Genomic DNA, 14,217 nt, shown 5'->3' on the forward strand with positions numbered 1-14,217 from the left:
ACAATTAAACGAGACGCTGGAGACGACGACCGACCAGGTGAGGCTGCTTCTTTTATTCTCTTTGTCTTTATTTACAGTTGTTTCACGTTTCCTTTTTTAATACTGATGGAAAAGTAAGTAATGCTCACGCTCCCTGCACCAAAGTCCATTGAGAAAATCAGGGATTTTTACATCATAGCACACAGGGGTTCTCCATCCACTGCTGCCTCCTCACATAACTTCAAGTGTGTTATTTTGTAGATTCTGTGTTTGAAATTCTCAGTTTAGCTTCACCTCAGTGACACAAACGCACCAAACATGGCAGCAGTCGAGCAGCAGCTCCTGTGTCGCTGTGAGCTTAAAACGCTGATTTTCTTCATGGGCTTTGGTGCAGGAGAGAGGGAGAGCATGCTTTACAAACGCGGCGTTGGCGTTCCACAAAGAACGTTTATCTGAAAAAGAGTTTGATTTAATGTTCAGGCTGCTGCTAATGCGGAAAATTAGAAATACTGTCCTACTGAATATATCTAGGTATGTGATCAGAGTGCATAGAAAATTAAACAAAATAAACATGTTATACAGAAATTATAACAAATAAGCTTAATGTTTTCTTAGGTGGTACTTGGTTTATTTACATTTAAGAACCCAAGAGCCCAAATGTTACATGTTAAAGGCTTTTCATATGGCTAAAAACACCAAAACACCTAAATGTCACACACTGGACCTTTAACTACACTTTCATACAGCCTGAATTATTCCTTTAAATGAACACTGAGTTTCTTTCACTTTCTCATCATCAATCAAACGCAAGTTTGTCGTCATTTCACACTAATTGTCTGAAAATGTAAAGTGCTGTGACTCAGTGTCATTACAGCCGTGTTTGTTTACTGTGCGGCGAACCGGAGCAAAACCTCATCACAGACTCCCACTAACTCTCCACTCAGCCTCCAAAATGATTTATTTTCTTTCTCATTTTTCTCTGAGGACAGAACGTCAGACGTTACTGCTGCTGTTTCTGATGTTTGTCTCTGTGTGAGTGGAATGTGCAGCGTCTAAACTGCATTTTCTTAAATAAAATGCATCCATAAAAGGTTCCCTGTGGATCAAAGGTCCAGACAGGGGGAACTTTTCTCACCGTAACACGAACATTTGAGCGTCTTCTGTGACCTAATCAGCATCAGGTGGGCATGTTGTACCAGGGGGCGTGTTTGTTGCTTGTTGTGTTTCCGTTACCCCTAGAAATGCGAAAAACCTAAACCTAAATATCGCAATAAATAAAAAAAAAACTGGTAATGTACATGTAAATCTTACATTTTTGAAAAACTTAAAATATCGCGAAACCACCGGTTCACTTCAGTGCAGTCGCGGGACAAGATTTTACAAGAAAAATGGGATGTTCACGAGACTTGACTTTATGAGAATTACGACTCGTACGCAAAACACCCTTCAATGGAAACACCTGCAAGTAACAATTATATTTTATTTTGCGAAAAACTGAACCGATCTGTCCCCAGAAACCAAATTTGTCCGACAAATGTGCAAAACGCAGCTTACAAACAAATAATGTCTTATTTAATTTTCATAGTTCTTCTTGTAAAATAAACCGGTTTCTTATGTCCATGTGGGCCTGTGAGGGTTATATTCATTCATATCCATTCAATATGGGTCCCAAGTGGGTTTGTTCGTGGTTTCCATGGTGACCAGGTTCATGTTACTGAAACCATATGGCACCTGAATAATTCTTCTTCTTCTTCTTTCTTTCTTCTTCTGGGTGGCGACGACCACAACTGTCGTAAAAAAAAATAAAAATAAAGCAAGAACATAGATCGGGTTTCCAGAACAAATCTGTGTTTACTGGACCTCGAGTCCTGTAAAGGTTAGAAAAGCTGCTCCAGTCAAACGCACACCGATTACACGCACGCACGTACGTACGTGTCACGACCAGATCTGTACCAACTGTTCTGAAGAGGGACTATGGTTAGGACTAGGATTCAGGACTGGGATTTTTGACATGAAGTAGCTGCACTTTTGTGTACGTGGAGAACTAATCAGGTTTTCCAGTACGGACTGTGTCATTCTGTACCATAAAGACTGGAAAAGCCAGCCAGTTAAAATACAGAATATGGCAGTTGTAGATCAGTGATCTATGATGTAGGTTGTGCTGTAGGACAAAAAGAAAGTGGTATTTTGCCACCCCTGCTCATTAGAACCAGGTTTTGGTCTCTGTGAGGACTACTGAGGTCAGAGTTTATGCCTGATAAGGCCCTAAAGATGTGACAAATACAAACACACACACACTCATGCTGGGAGTGTGTGTTGACCTTTGAGCTCTGAGGTCACCGATGTTCAAGGATTTCTGGTGAAATCATGCAGTTTGGGGATTTTAGAGGGTGTTTTGGATTTAGAGGGGTGGGGTAGAGGAGGGCTGGGAGAGGAGGGGGGGGAGATCTGGGCTTCCCAATCCCCTTATAAGGCGTTTCCCTGCGAGGAGTGGGAGTGGGTAAAAAGGCCGAGCGCTGCAGGATATTCTCACAGGATGTGATGGCTGCACAGCAGCCGTGCGATGTGGACGAAGAGTCAGCTGAGCGGAGCTTAGAGGGTCGCTTGCTATCGATCTCTGAGAGTGTTTGCGCGCGTGTGTGTGTGTGTGTAAGTGTGTGTCCACTGAGGATGTGAAGTCAGCATGATCTGGAGTTTCTCACACATTTATCATCAGCTGATCATGAGGTAAATATTAAAGTTTATAGTCAGTCCTGACGTGTGGTTGTTGTTGTTGTTGTTGTTGTTGTTGTTGTTGTTGTTGTTGTTGTTGTTGTTGTTGTTGTTGTTGTGGTTTTTTAGCAGATGTTTTCTCTCATTGCTTTTAAATCACAGTTGTGGAATAACTGTCTCATGGAAACAAAACAATATAAGACACTGTAATCAGACTTTATCTTCAAAATAACACATTATTTACTCCTATATTTAGTCAAAATGTGTGATTTAAGTCATAATAATGACTTCTTATTTCACTTAATATAAGTAAAGGATCTAGTTTTGTCTGCTTTTGAGCAAAATGGAAAAATCACTTTTTGAAAAATATGAAAATGTATTTTTATTTCACTTTTTTGGCAGAATTTGTTTAAATGTACTTCCAGCATCATAAGTAAAAGTAGTGATTATTGTGTTTAATGTTGTTAATATTGCTGCGTCAAAGCCTTTCTTTGGCGTTGTTGCTGCTCAGGATTTGAACACGTGCTTCCAGATTTTAGGGTTAAATGTTTTCACAGAGTGGAGATCAATGATAAATCTCAGTGAATCGAAGAAGAAAAACAAAGCTTCGACACTCTTTTGTTTGCTTTGGCTAAAATATTTAAGTCTGAGTCGAGACTAAAACTGAGATTTAAATCAAACCATGTGAGACATTTGGGTGCTTTACGGGAACATTTAAAAACATTTTTAAAAACATGAAGTAAAAACATTGTTATTGCTCCTGATGTTTCGTCAGATCTTAAATTATTTAAAAGTTTCTTTTTAGCTGCTTTTTAAGGTCATTTTGTTACTTAAACAACTTCACATGCTTTTATCAAACACACTTTCTTTTTAAGATTGCTGTCGTTTTAGAGTTCATATTCACTCAGAACTCAATAAAGCCTCAATCTGACGCTCTGTGTTAAAAGAAAATCCACAGGACCAAAGTCTTCAATCTTAAATTTAAGTTTAAATCTTATTTAGTCCCATACAGACATGACTAGAATGAAAAAAGGGGGGAAAGAAAATGTAAAACTAATCCAGTATCCAAGGTAATTCACCATATAATCCCAAATTATAAATGATTTTATTTTATCAACAAAATGGACTTAATAGTTTGTCAGAGGCCAAAAGTAAGCAAACACTTATGGTGATGATTAGATCTAATGTTTTACCTTTTTTTTTTAGCTTTTGTAGTGAACTAACAACGTGACCTTTTATGTTTCTGTCATAAAACTTCAAACATCCAACCAATAAAATACACGAACAAGGACGTAAAAAAGAGAATAATTATTTATTTATTTATTTTAAAACAGTCACATCCACCAAGTGGAGTAAGGTTTCTTTCTCGATCCCTTAAAATTGACTCAAACTCGCCACTCCAAATAAACAGCAGTTTATTATTTAAATATAGGTTTAACAGAGACTTATAAAAACATTGCAAATGTTGAATATTAATACATATAAGAAGACACAAGCGTCACATTTTGTGTTGACGTGTAACAAAAGTACTTAAAAGTAGACAAAGTAAGTGATGTGGCTATTTAATATAAAAGAATGTGTGTTTAATATGAGTAATGATTCTTTTTGCCTTATCTCCCCCTTGCTCTTTTGTTTCACCCCTCCTCCTGTAATGGTACTTACCATGAGTGTGATACAATGACTCCCACGTTGTCTGCTCTGTGTGTTGTTGTTGTGTTTTTAATGTTCTGTTCAGGGGAAACCGATCAGGGAAACGCAGAGTAAATGACAATAATGACTCACCGAGGCCTGAAAGTACAATTTCTGCCCGTTCTAATATAAACACTGAATGATTACATGATTATGAAAATTACATGATTATGGAAATGATTAAGGCTCCTTGTGCTGAGTCACCCGCTCAGTGTTTTCACGAGCACATGTGTGCACAGAGAGGAAAAAAGCCCCTGTTTGTGCAGCGTATGGCGGCTTAAAGAGCTCAGTCATAGGTCACACAGCAGGTAGAGCCACTTCCCTCTCTTCCTTCCCCCGGTGCTGGCTTATATCGACTCGCTGCTCGCTTCCTGCATTCATTCATTCATGTGCGTCTCTCTGACTCTGATCCTCTGGACTCTGTCTGCTCTGCAGCACCATGGCCGTCCTCCAGCTGCTCGTTCCACTCCTGGCCAGCTGTGTGGTGGCATCAACAGGTCCTCCTCCTCTTCATCCTCCTCATCCCCAACACCTCCCTCCATGCCAAGTAGTAAGTAAAGATGCACACGCAACTCTTTTTTTTTTTTTTTTTTTATCTTCTTCTGGGCACATTCCTCACATTTCCTGTTAGATAAATACAGTAAATCCTCATAAAATAGGAGTTTATTTTACCGGTTGCCCCTAGCAACTCATCCATCATGTGCTTTTACATCAACTACAGGCAGATTTAGTGTGTTTGAAAGATTCTCTGACGACTGGTTGACAAATTATTTGGCTTTACTAAGGACCAGTTGTGTATTAAGTACAAGTATGTAGAAGTTAAAGTCAATATTATTATTATTAATAATAATAATAATAATAACATATAAGTATAATATTACTTAAGTAAAAGTCTTAAAGTATATGAAATGTACTGTACTTTAGTATCAAAAGTACATTTCCTGATATATAATGTACTTTTCATGGGGGGTCAGTGGTAGGGCGAGTTGTCCGTCAACTGGAAGGTTGTGGGTTCAATTCCTGGCTCTGCTAGGCTATATGTGTCCTTGAGCAACACCATGTTGTGTCGTGTGAATGAGTGAAAACTGTAGTGCAAATACAGACCATAATACCAGCCCTTCTTCTTCTTTTGATTTTGTTTGGTAGTAACAAAGATATTCAGAGGAAATGTAGAGTAAAAGTAAAGTAGAGATACTTGGATACAAAGTATTTGTACTTTGTTACGTTACAACACTGCAGTGGAGACATGTCATTCCTGTGCTGCTGTACCGTGACGTCTCAGATTCACTTTATAGAAACAAGTGGCAGAGCTTTTTGATGAAGTGGTTGAGTTATGCTACGTTCACTTAGAACAGAAAAGTGTCCACACACTCGGCTGTGGCATAAAACAGAGAAATCTGAATATGACTCAGGTCCTCATTGTGATACAGGTTCTGTTTCATGTCGTCTTTTTCTAAAAATAGAGCCGACACTGAAACTAAACCGTCACCACTTTTGTTTATTGTTTCTATAAATAACCAGGCATTGATTTGAGTTGAGTTGTGGATTTTAGAAGGAGAATGTTTTTATTAATCACTCCATTAGAAACCAAATATCACTCAAATAAAACATGAGTCAGGATTAAAAGTAAAGCTGTTAGATATTAAATAAAATTAACTTTATTATATACTATATAGACAATATGAATATAATTAAAAACAGAAGCTGTGCTGCATAGGTTAGGTGCAAAATGTGTGCTAAACAAGAAATATGACACTTCTACATAAGAATGTGTAGACGCTTGGGGGAAAAACATGATGAGAAAGTGAGATTTTGTATTTATACACTATATTTTCTTGAGAAATACAACAGAAAAGTCCAAACTGAAGATTTAGTTTGCAGGATTATTAAGTCAGTATGTACCGAACAATTGATCTGTCGCTTTTATAAACACTTTCCCCAAATATTCTATCAAAAATGATTCAGTTCACCAAAGGGAAACGGGCTTTATCTCAGATAAAGAGGCACTGAAGTGTATTTAAGTGCGGACACACGTGTTGTTGTTGCTGTGAGTCAAATCCACCAAATGTGTTGTCTTTTCCTTTTCACTGTTTTTGTTGCACGGTCTGCCTCAGAGTCAGAAATCAGAAACAGAATTACTGTCAACCCCGGATTTTTTACTAACAAATCAGTGATACGTTTGAAAGGAGGAGGAGGAGGAGGAGGAGGAGATGACTGGAAACAGAAGGATGGAGACGAGGCGTGACATGGAACAACATGTCTGAAGCCTCGTGTTTCCTTCAGCTGAGCCTCACCATATACTGCGTTTTTACATTTTTCATCCTGGAGTCAGTTTAGGACCATGGTTCAAACTTGGCAGGTTGTAGCTCAGCGGTAGAGTAAGTGGCCAGGTTCGATGTCCATGGGCAAGACACTAAACCCTATGTTGCACCTGAAGGCTGTGCCGACAGTGTGTGACGACGTATGAAAGTTTAATGATTGAAAAATGCTGCATGAATAGGTGTAAACCGTCATGTGAGGCAACTTTGAGATGAGAAAAGTGCTAAATAAATAAAAGACCATTTACCAGGAGGGTAACCAGTGTGTGCAGTGCTTGACTTTGGTGGTGTTTGGAGAAGAAAAACAGGATTAGTAGAAATGTGACAGATACAGATTCATTTGTCCATTTTGGAGAGTTGAACGTCTCTTGTGTAATTATCCCAATTTCACCAGAAATACACACAAAAAAAAGCCTCAAACTTGGTAGAGCCTGTGACCCGAGTTCAATATCTCCTCTCTATCTAAAGAATATACAATAGAGGCAAAAGAAGTCCAAATATACCTTTAAAGAAAAACCTGGACCACAAAAAGAGGCACATATTGACCAGGTACTGGCTGAAAAAGTACAAATAGGACCATGCTGTAAGTTGGAAATGAATGTTTTCCTTTTGGTTTCTCACCTTGGTTCCTCTACTGATGTTTCGCTACATTATTGCCATGACTACACTTTCATGAATCTCACACACACACACACACACACACATATACATGTATGATCATGTGACGCACACAATGGTCAGGTTGCCACGGTCAAAATGTCACAGCAGTGAAGCTTGTTGTCCTTGTTCCACGTGCTGGTGGTAGTAGACGAAGAGGGACGTTCTGTTCCTGCAGTAGCTCTTAAATAAATAAATAAATAAATGTGTTTGTTTCTTGTAAGCAACAGGGAAATGCCACTCTCAGGATACCACAAATGTGCCGTGAAGCTAAATGTGCGCCCGCCTCGCGGAGGGAACACAGACAGGTTTTATGAGCTGTCTTGCATGGGGAGGTCTCTCCTCACACATGTGGCTCCAATTAAGAACTACACTCAATAACTTAAATAGTTGAAACCTGGGTGAGAGGTTGAGGGAAACTATGCTGGTATTAAAAAAGTGAGGTGTGTTCTCTTATGTGTCTGATTAAGGTTTCATGTTGAAGTTGAGGAGAATGCTCGTGATGCCGTTTGTCAAGTATTAGGAGTTAACTTTCTGGATTCATTTTAAAAGTCATTGTTAAGGGGCTTTTTTTTTGTTATTATTAACAACTCACCATTATAAACCCCCAGAGGACGGCGTTTCTGCCAAGAACATGTCGTGGACGCACTGACTCATAACTCAACCTCCATTTAAATGTTTGCTCTGTGTTGTGTCCTGGTCAGTGGATCCTGGCCGAATGCCGACATAATCAGGCTGGTGTTTGTCTTGGTTCGCAGGTCCAGGTGGACGTGTTCTGCAGCGACCTCAGCCTCCGGAGTGCACCGGTCGACCTTCCTCCCGGTGTGCAAACGCTGGACCTTTCTCGTAACCAGGTGCAGAATCTCAGCCAGGAAACGCTGGCGTACCACTCCGACTTCCACCGCCTCAATCTTCACTCCAACAGGATTCACTTCATCCAGCCGGACCTCTTCAAAGACATGATGGACCTTAAAGTTCTGGATCTGTCCAAGAACCATCTGAATGTTTTTGCTCTTTCCAAAATAAACATCGGGCCTCTCACGGCTGTAGAGTCCCTCGATCTGTCCAGCAACGGGCTGTACACGGGCATGTCAGACTATTTTCTGGCAGATTCCCCATCACTGACAAACCTTTCCCTGAGCAGCAACAGCATAACCAAAATAGCTCAGAATGCCTTCATTGGATCCCCATCCCTGGTGAAAATCAGCCTCCACAATAACGTCATCCTGGAGATTGAGAATGGAGCTTTTGACTCACTGCATCATCTTACCGAACTCGATTTGTCCAAAAACTCAATCACGTGCATCACAAACTTCAATTTGTACAAGTTAGAAGTGCTCAACCTCAGCAAGAACAGCATCGGGCTTTTCCAGAGCGCAAGCACGGATAACTGGTTTAACCTTTTATATCTCGACCTGAGTGAAAACAAAATGCTTTACTTCCCGTCTCTCCCCAGATCCAACGTGCTTGAATATCTTGACATTTCGCGCAACCGTCTCCAGAGCACAAACGTCTCAGGAAGTCCTGAGAAAAGGGCAAAGGTTATTTTAAGTAAACTTCAATTTCTGGACATGAGTTACAACCAACTCAAGAGCATACCAGAGTCCTTTTTCTGCTTCATGAGCTCACTCAAGGTCCTGAATGTCAGCAATAACTGTATCGACTCGTTTACCATCTCTGTTGATGGTCTTCTTCCTTCAGTGAAGGTGATAAACCTCAGCTTTAATTCCCTGCAGAGTCTGACATTTGGGGAAAGCACTATGCAAACATTAGAAAAACTCTTCTTACAAGGAAACAACCTCGCCACACTTGACCATCAAATATTCCAAAGGCTTCCAAGTATCAGGTACCTGCAGCTCCAGCAGAACAACCTGATCATCTGTGAAACGGGGGAAAAACAGCATGCGCCGTCAGACCAAAACCAAGAGCATCCTCCAGGTTGTGTTTCCTTCTCTTCTGTTCCCACCTTGCACTTTCTGTACCTCTCTGAAAACAATCTGCAGACGCTGCCTGCAAACATATTTGCCAACACCCCTCTGAAATTACTGGACCTGTCCCTGAATCCAGGCTTGGACATGGACAAAGACTCGCTCACTGGACTTGAACACTCTCTGGTTCACCTCCTCCTGAGTGAAAACAACATTTCCAGGCTCAACACAGACCTGTCCTTGCTGAAGAGTCTCAAACATGTGGACCTGTCCACCAACCAGTTGACGTCTCTACCGACGTGGAACAAGGAGTCCTCCATCGAGTCCTTAAACCTGCAGAACAACAACCTGGTCACCCTGGACTACAGCACCATGGTCGCTCTGGAGCACTCACTAAAGACCCTCTACATGGGCTCCAACCCTCTGAACTGCTGCAGCAACCTCGGCTTCCTCCACATGGTCAAGCGCTCGGCCGTGGTCGTTCCCGACATCGAGACTGTGACCTGCGTTCACAAGGACTTTTCAGAGCCGGTCAACATCGAGAGGTTGACCGAGGGAATGTGTCACGAATCCGGCACTTCAACATATCTTATTGTTTGCTTGGTGGCATTGATAGCTGTCATAATCATGTTGGCGCTTTTAGTTAAACGTTGCCTTTCAAGAAAACGGAAGCGCAACAGGAGTTTTACTGCGTAATATGAAGGAATGGTGAACGTGCACCATAAAGACAGATGTTGACTTTATGTTCATTGGAGGGTTGGTGGTTTTAAACAGATACAACATAGAAACATGAATGTAGTGTCTGTGATGTCACCCAGAGTCGTACTAGAAGTTTTCGAGTGGGTTTTTTACCGTCCTTCACTTTTGGACAAAGTGAAGGAAGATGCTGAGATGTGTGAAGTCAAAAGCGACCACGAAGGACAATCTGTTCTGAAACCAGAACTTCTGTGAAAAAGGATTCACTTTGTTTTTTTAAAGAGAAGTTTGGAGTTTTGGACAGACTAGATCCTCATGATGTGTTCAGAAGAAACACGTGGATTTTAAAAGATTCTACTGTATAAATGTGGTGTTAGTTTATTCCGACCGACTAACCTCTAAAGAATTTCAGGTGGGAATAAACAAACACCACAGTCAAACTCAGTCCACTATATTTTTTGCCTGTTCATGCTCGGTTTTAATATGAAGTCACATGCCGCACATCACTTTTATTGAATGTAGAAGGAAAATCCACTTTAAAACACTTCATCACTGTTGACCGTTTTCTCTCACATGCAGCCGTGAAATCTTAAAAGAGAAGATCACCACCAATTAGCTTAGCTTAATTTAGCTCAACATAAAGACAGGAAGCAGCGGCATAATAGGTCGCTAAGTTCTGCGCAAGGACAATAAAAAGTCTTTCAACATATAATTTCTTATATTCCTCTTAAAATGATCACAATTTATGTTAAAAAATAGTGGGGTTATGTGTTTGAATCATTCTTATTTTGTGTAGTAACTCCAGGAAGTTGCAGGAAACAAAGATCATGGCCTACTATGCTAATAGTAAGATGCTAGTTGTGAAAGATTTTAGTCTGAACTGACCTTTTAAATGAATAAAAATGACTTATTAATATTTGAAAACAATAAGATAAAAAAAAGAATAGAGCTTTATATATTTTTCATTCAGAATGAGCCAGGCTAGCTGTTTCCATCTGTTTACGCTCTTTATACTAGGCTAAATTAAGCTAAACTAAGCTAACCATATGTTGATCTTCTCATATTACAGTAAATGCAGATTATTTTCTAATGGTTTAATGATTTATTTAAAAACAAAACAAAAAAAAAAAAACAACCAACAACGATGGACAGATTAACTACAGTGTTACGACGATGTGAAAGTGTAATTTTGCTTTAAGCTAAAAAACCGAAGAAGAAAACACTACAAAAACAAAAAGCTCTCGATTTTTGGATAATGAAGTTTTTTTTATCAGATGAAGAACACCGGCCTTTACCTTTTATTTACTTAGCACTTTATATTTTTGTACATATATATATGTGTGTAACATGCTGTATATCTTACTTTGTGAACACTAAAGAAAAAGAGTCATTCTAGACAAAACAAACAGGACATATTTTGATATAATTTATTTTTCTTACTCTAAAGATTGAGGTGGATATTTTTTAAACCATTATGTCATTGTTTATCCCACAATAATGATTAATTTGACATGTTTAAATACACATTCATTCAAAAAAGATAAACACTGAAATTAAAAAACTGTGATAGGGAAGTAGGATATTGGCGCTGTTTAGTCACAGGATACACTGGGATCCACACTTTTCATGTTTTTATCTACAAATCAGTTGAAATGATTTGTAACATTTCACATTATGTCGTGTAAAAACACACTTGTGTTTGTGAATTTATTTGGGTGACAAATAAATATGTAAACCTCTGAACACTGTAGTGACACCAGCACTGGGCAGTTTATCCAGATTTCCTGTTGTTATTTTATGGTAATATTGTGTGTGTGAAATAGGTGAAAATGTGAAGTTACTCCTAAAACACACTTAATAACACATTAGGCAGAATTTATTTCCCAAAGGTATTTCCCAAAATGTCACTTAACGGACTTTATGGTTTATTATTAATAGGGTTTAAGGAAGATTTATGGTGAAATAATTCAGCAACATTAAACTGAACTTAACTTCTTAAACTGACTCTCGAATATTGAGCTAAAGTTTGGTTTCATTCCACTTAATTATTATTAATTTCCATACTGATTAACATGCCATATATTGTGCCTCATACGTTATTATAGATCATTCATAAACTGTTATTCAAAAACTACCTTTAGTACAAGTCTTTGCTTGTCTTTTCATCTTACTTTTAATCTGGTTTGACCATTATCTTTTTTTAAAAATAGCATCTGAACCAAAGTCTAAAGTTTATGTGTTTATAGACATAAACAGTGACATGAGTCACTACATACAGATTTGCTTTTGTGAGGAGGATTAATACTGTAATTAGCTTTGAATTTATTTATTTCAAACGTTGACGGGCAGGATATGAAGACAGAAAAACAGAAATAAAACCAGATTAAAAAGATAACTAGATGCTGCTGTCGGGATACTTTAAAAATTAAAAATATCAGCACATTGACCAAACATTGGACCTTCGTGTGTGTGTGTTTGTTCCAAGTATTACATACTTACTACTAGTGTTGTGTGGACCTAAATCTGTTTACACAGTGACATTATGGGGACATCAAGTCCCTACAATGTCAATTTAAGTCATTTTAAGGTAAAGGTTTATAAGGTTAGGACAGTAGTAGTTGAGGTTAAGGGTTAGAGTTTGTCTCCAGGAAATTGATGTAAGTCAATGGAATATCCTCTGAAGTGATGGAAACCAGACTGTGTGCGTATATGTGTGTGTGTGTGTGTAGTAATGGGTTGCAGGTGTGTGTGTATGATTACAGGTGTGTGTCATTGCCTGATTGTGTGTGTGTGTGTGTGAGAGTCTTCAGTGGATCCTGGGAGTCGACTGGTCCTGAACAGGAAGTTCCAGCATGAAGAGCGCATCATCGCAGGTGCAGTGGACTTTTCTTAAACCTTTCAGTGACAGACGGTCAACAGACATTGTGCTTTCTTTTAAAACTGTGTGTTTAAAGTGATGCTGGTGTTTTTTGGGGGAGTTTGGAAGACACAGTTTCCTCATTTGTGCTGAGATCAGGTTTTCCCTCGTTTATGAACATGAACTTGAGTTTGGGAGTTGGAGTCTCCTGCTGAAAATGTGAAATATTCAGGTTTTTTTCTTGATTATCTGTCGTCACATAACCATGACGATGTGGCTTCTGACTCAGTGTGATGGATATTTTTGAAAAGACACCCAATTTTTGATATGTGTCTTCTGATCACATATCTGTCAAATGATTCGCTTGACAGTCTTCAAACTGGCTTCAAAAAGTGCTGGCTTTGATAGTGTTAGGATTAAAAATGACAGATATTTTAGATCTGTGATAATAGAAGGTATAGTTGAATTTTGTGTGAACTGAGCTTTTATTGTCCTAATTAAAGGACTACACTGGATTAGACCCAAACCTGAGGCTTTTAATTTGATAGTCCTGACCTTTTTCCCCTGGCCTTCCTTTCTACCTCATCTGTCTTCTCCTTTTTTCCTCCCGTGTTTACGTTGAGATTAAGTCATGATTAAGGTTGAGAAAGTGCTGTTCACGTCATCTTCACTGATGTTTTTACATTCGGTGACTCAGCACTTTCCCTCCTCCTCACAGTCACTGAAGCTAATTTACCGTCCAGGGTGGTACAGGAAGTGGTAAAAGGGCCGTCCTGTAATTCATCATCTTCATTACGACATAAATAAGAATCTCTCTGATGCTGGACTGAAATATTCTCCCATAAAAATGGGCTTTTGTCTTAAAAAATACAACACGTCACAGTGTGTTTGTGTTTAAAATAAATCCAGAGCTGTTTAAACAGAGTTAGAGTTAGTAGTTTTGATTACGTCTGAATATAAATAAAGTTTTGTATTTATATTTCAGTTTAGTCTGAGACAAAACTTGATAAATAAATGATTAAAGCTATTTTTATACGCAAACAAGTCTTTGAAGCTTGAAAAAGGAGTCCCCAGGAAGATGCTGAGTCATTCTGGGCCCCATCTTCTGTCTTTCACCATAAATATTTTTTAGCAGTTTTTTTTCTGTTTATATTTATGATTGAGAATTTGTAGTTACCGGAAACCCCCTGACATAAACTACATCCTTCTTTATCTGGTGTGTGAAACTGATTTCTACATGTGATAAATTCTGTACACTCACATGTCTAGACTGTGTTTACATGAGTGGAAATCACATCTGGTTTCCATTTTAATGGAGAAAGACAAGTGTCATCTTTGTCATCTGAAACGTTCAAGTCCCCTTTAACAAAGGCAGAATTTG

General features: G+C 38.9%; 1 protein-coding gene across 2 annotated transcripts; it reads left to right on the forward strand.

The window, feature by feature from the left end:
- On the forward strand, window positions 1-12,435 carry lrrc32 (leucine rich repeat containing 32). 2 transcript variants are annotated; one of them, XM_044043098.1, is made up of 3 exons: window positions 1-37; window positions 4,816-4,930; window positions 8,114-12,435. In XM_044043098.1, exons 2-3 carry the CDS (start codon window positions 4,820-4,822, stop codon window positions 9,977-9,979), a joined length of 1,977 nt encoding a protein of 658 aa, XP_043899033.1. In that variant the 5' UTR covers window positions 1-37; window positions 4,816-4,819; the 3' UTR covers window positions 9,980-12,435. The 2 variants fall into 2 exon arrangements, with proteins under 2 accessions (XP_043899033.1, XP_043899032.1); XM_044043097.1 differs by lacking the exon at window positions 1-37 and adding an exon at window positions 2,498-2,706.
- The last annotated feature ends 1,782 nt before the right edge of the window (window positions 12,436-14,217 follow it).

The sequence above is a fragment of the Solea senegalensis genome, linkage group LG13, assembly GCF_019176455.1.
Source record: "Solea senegalensis isolate Sse05_10M linkage group LG13, IFAPA_SoseM_1, whole genome shotgun sequence".
Lineage (NCBI taxonomy): Eukaryota > Metazoa > Chordata > Actinopteri > Pleuronectiformes > Soleidae > Solea > Solea senegalensis.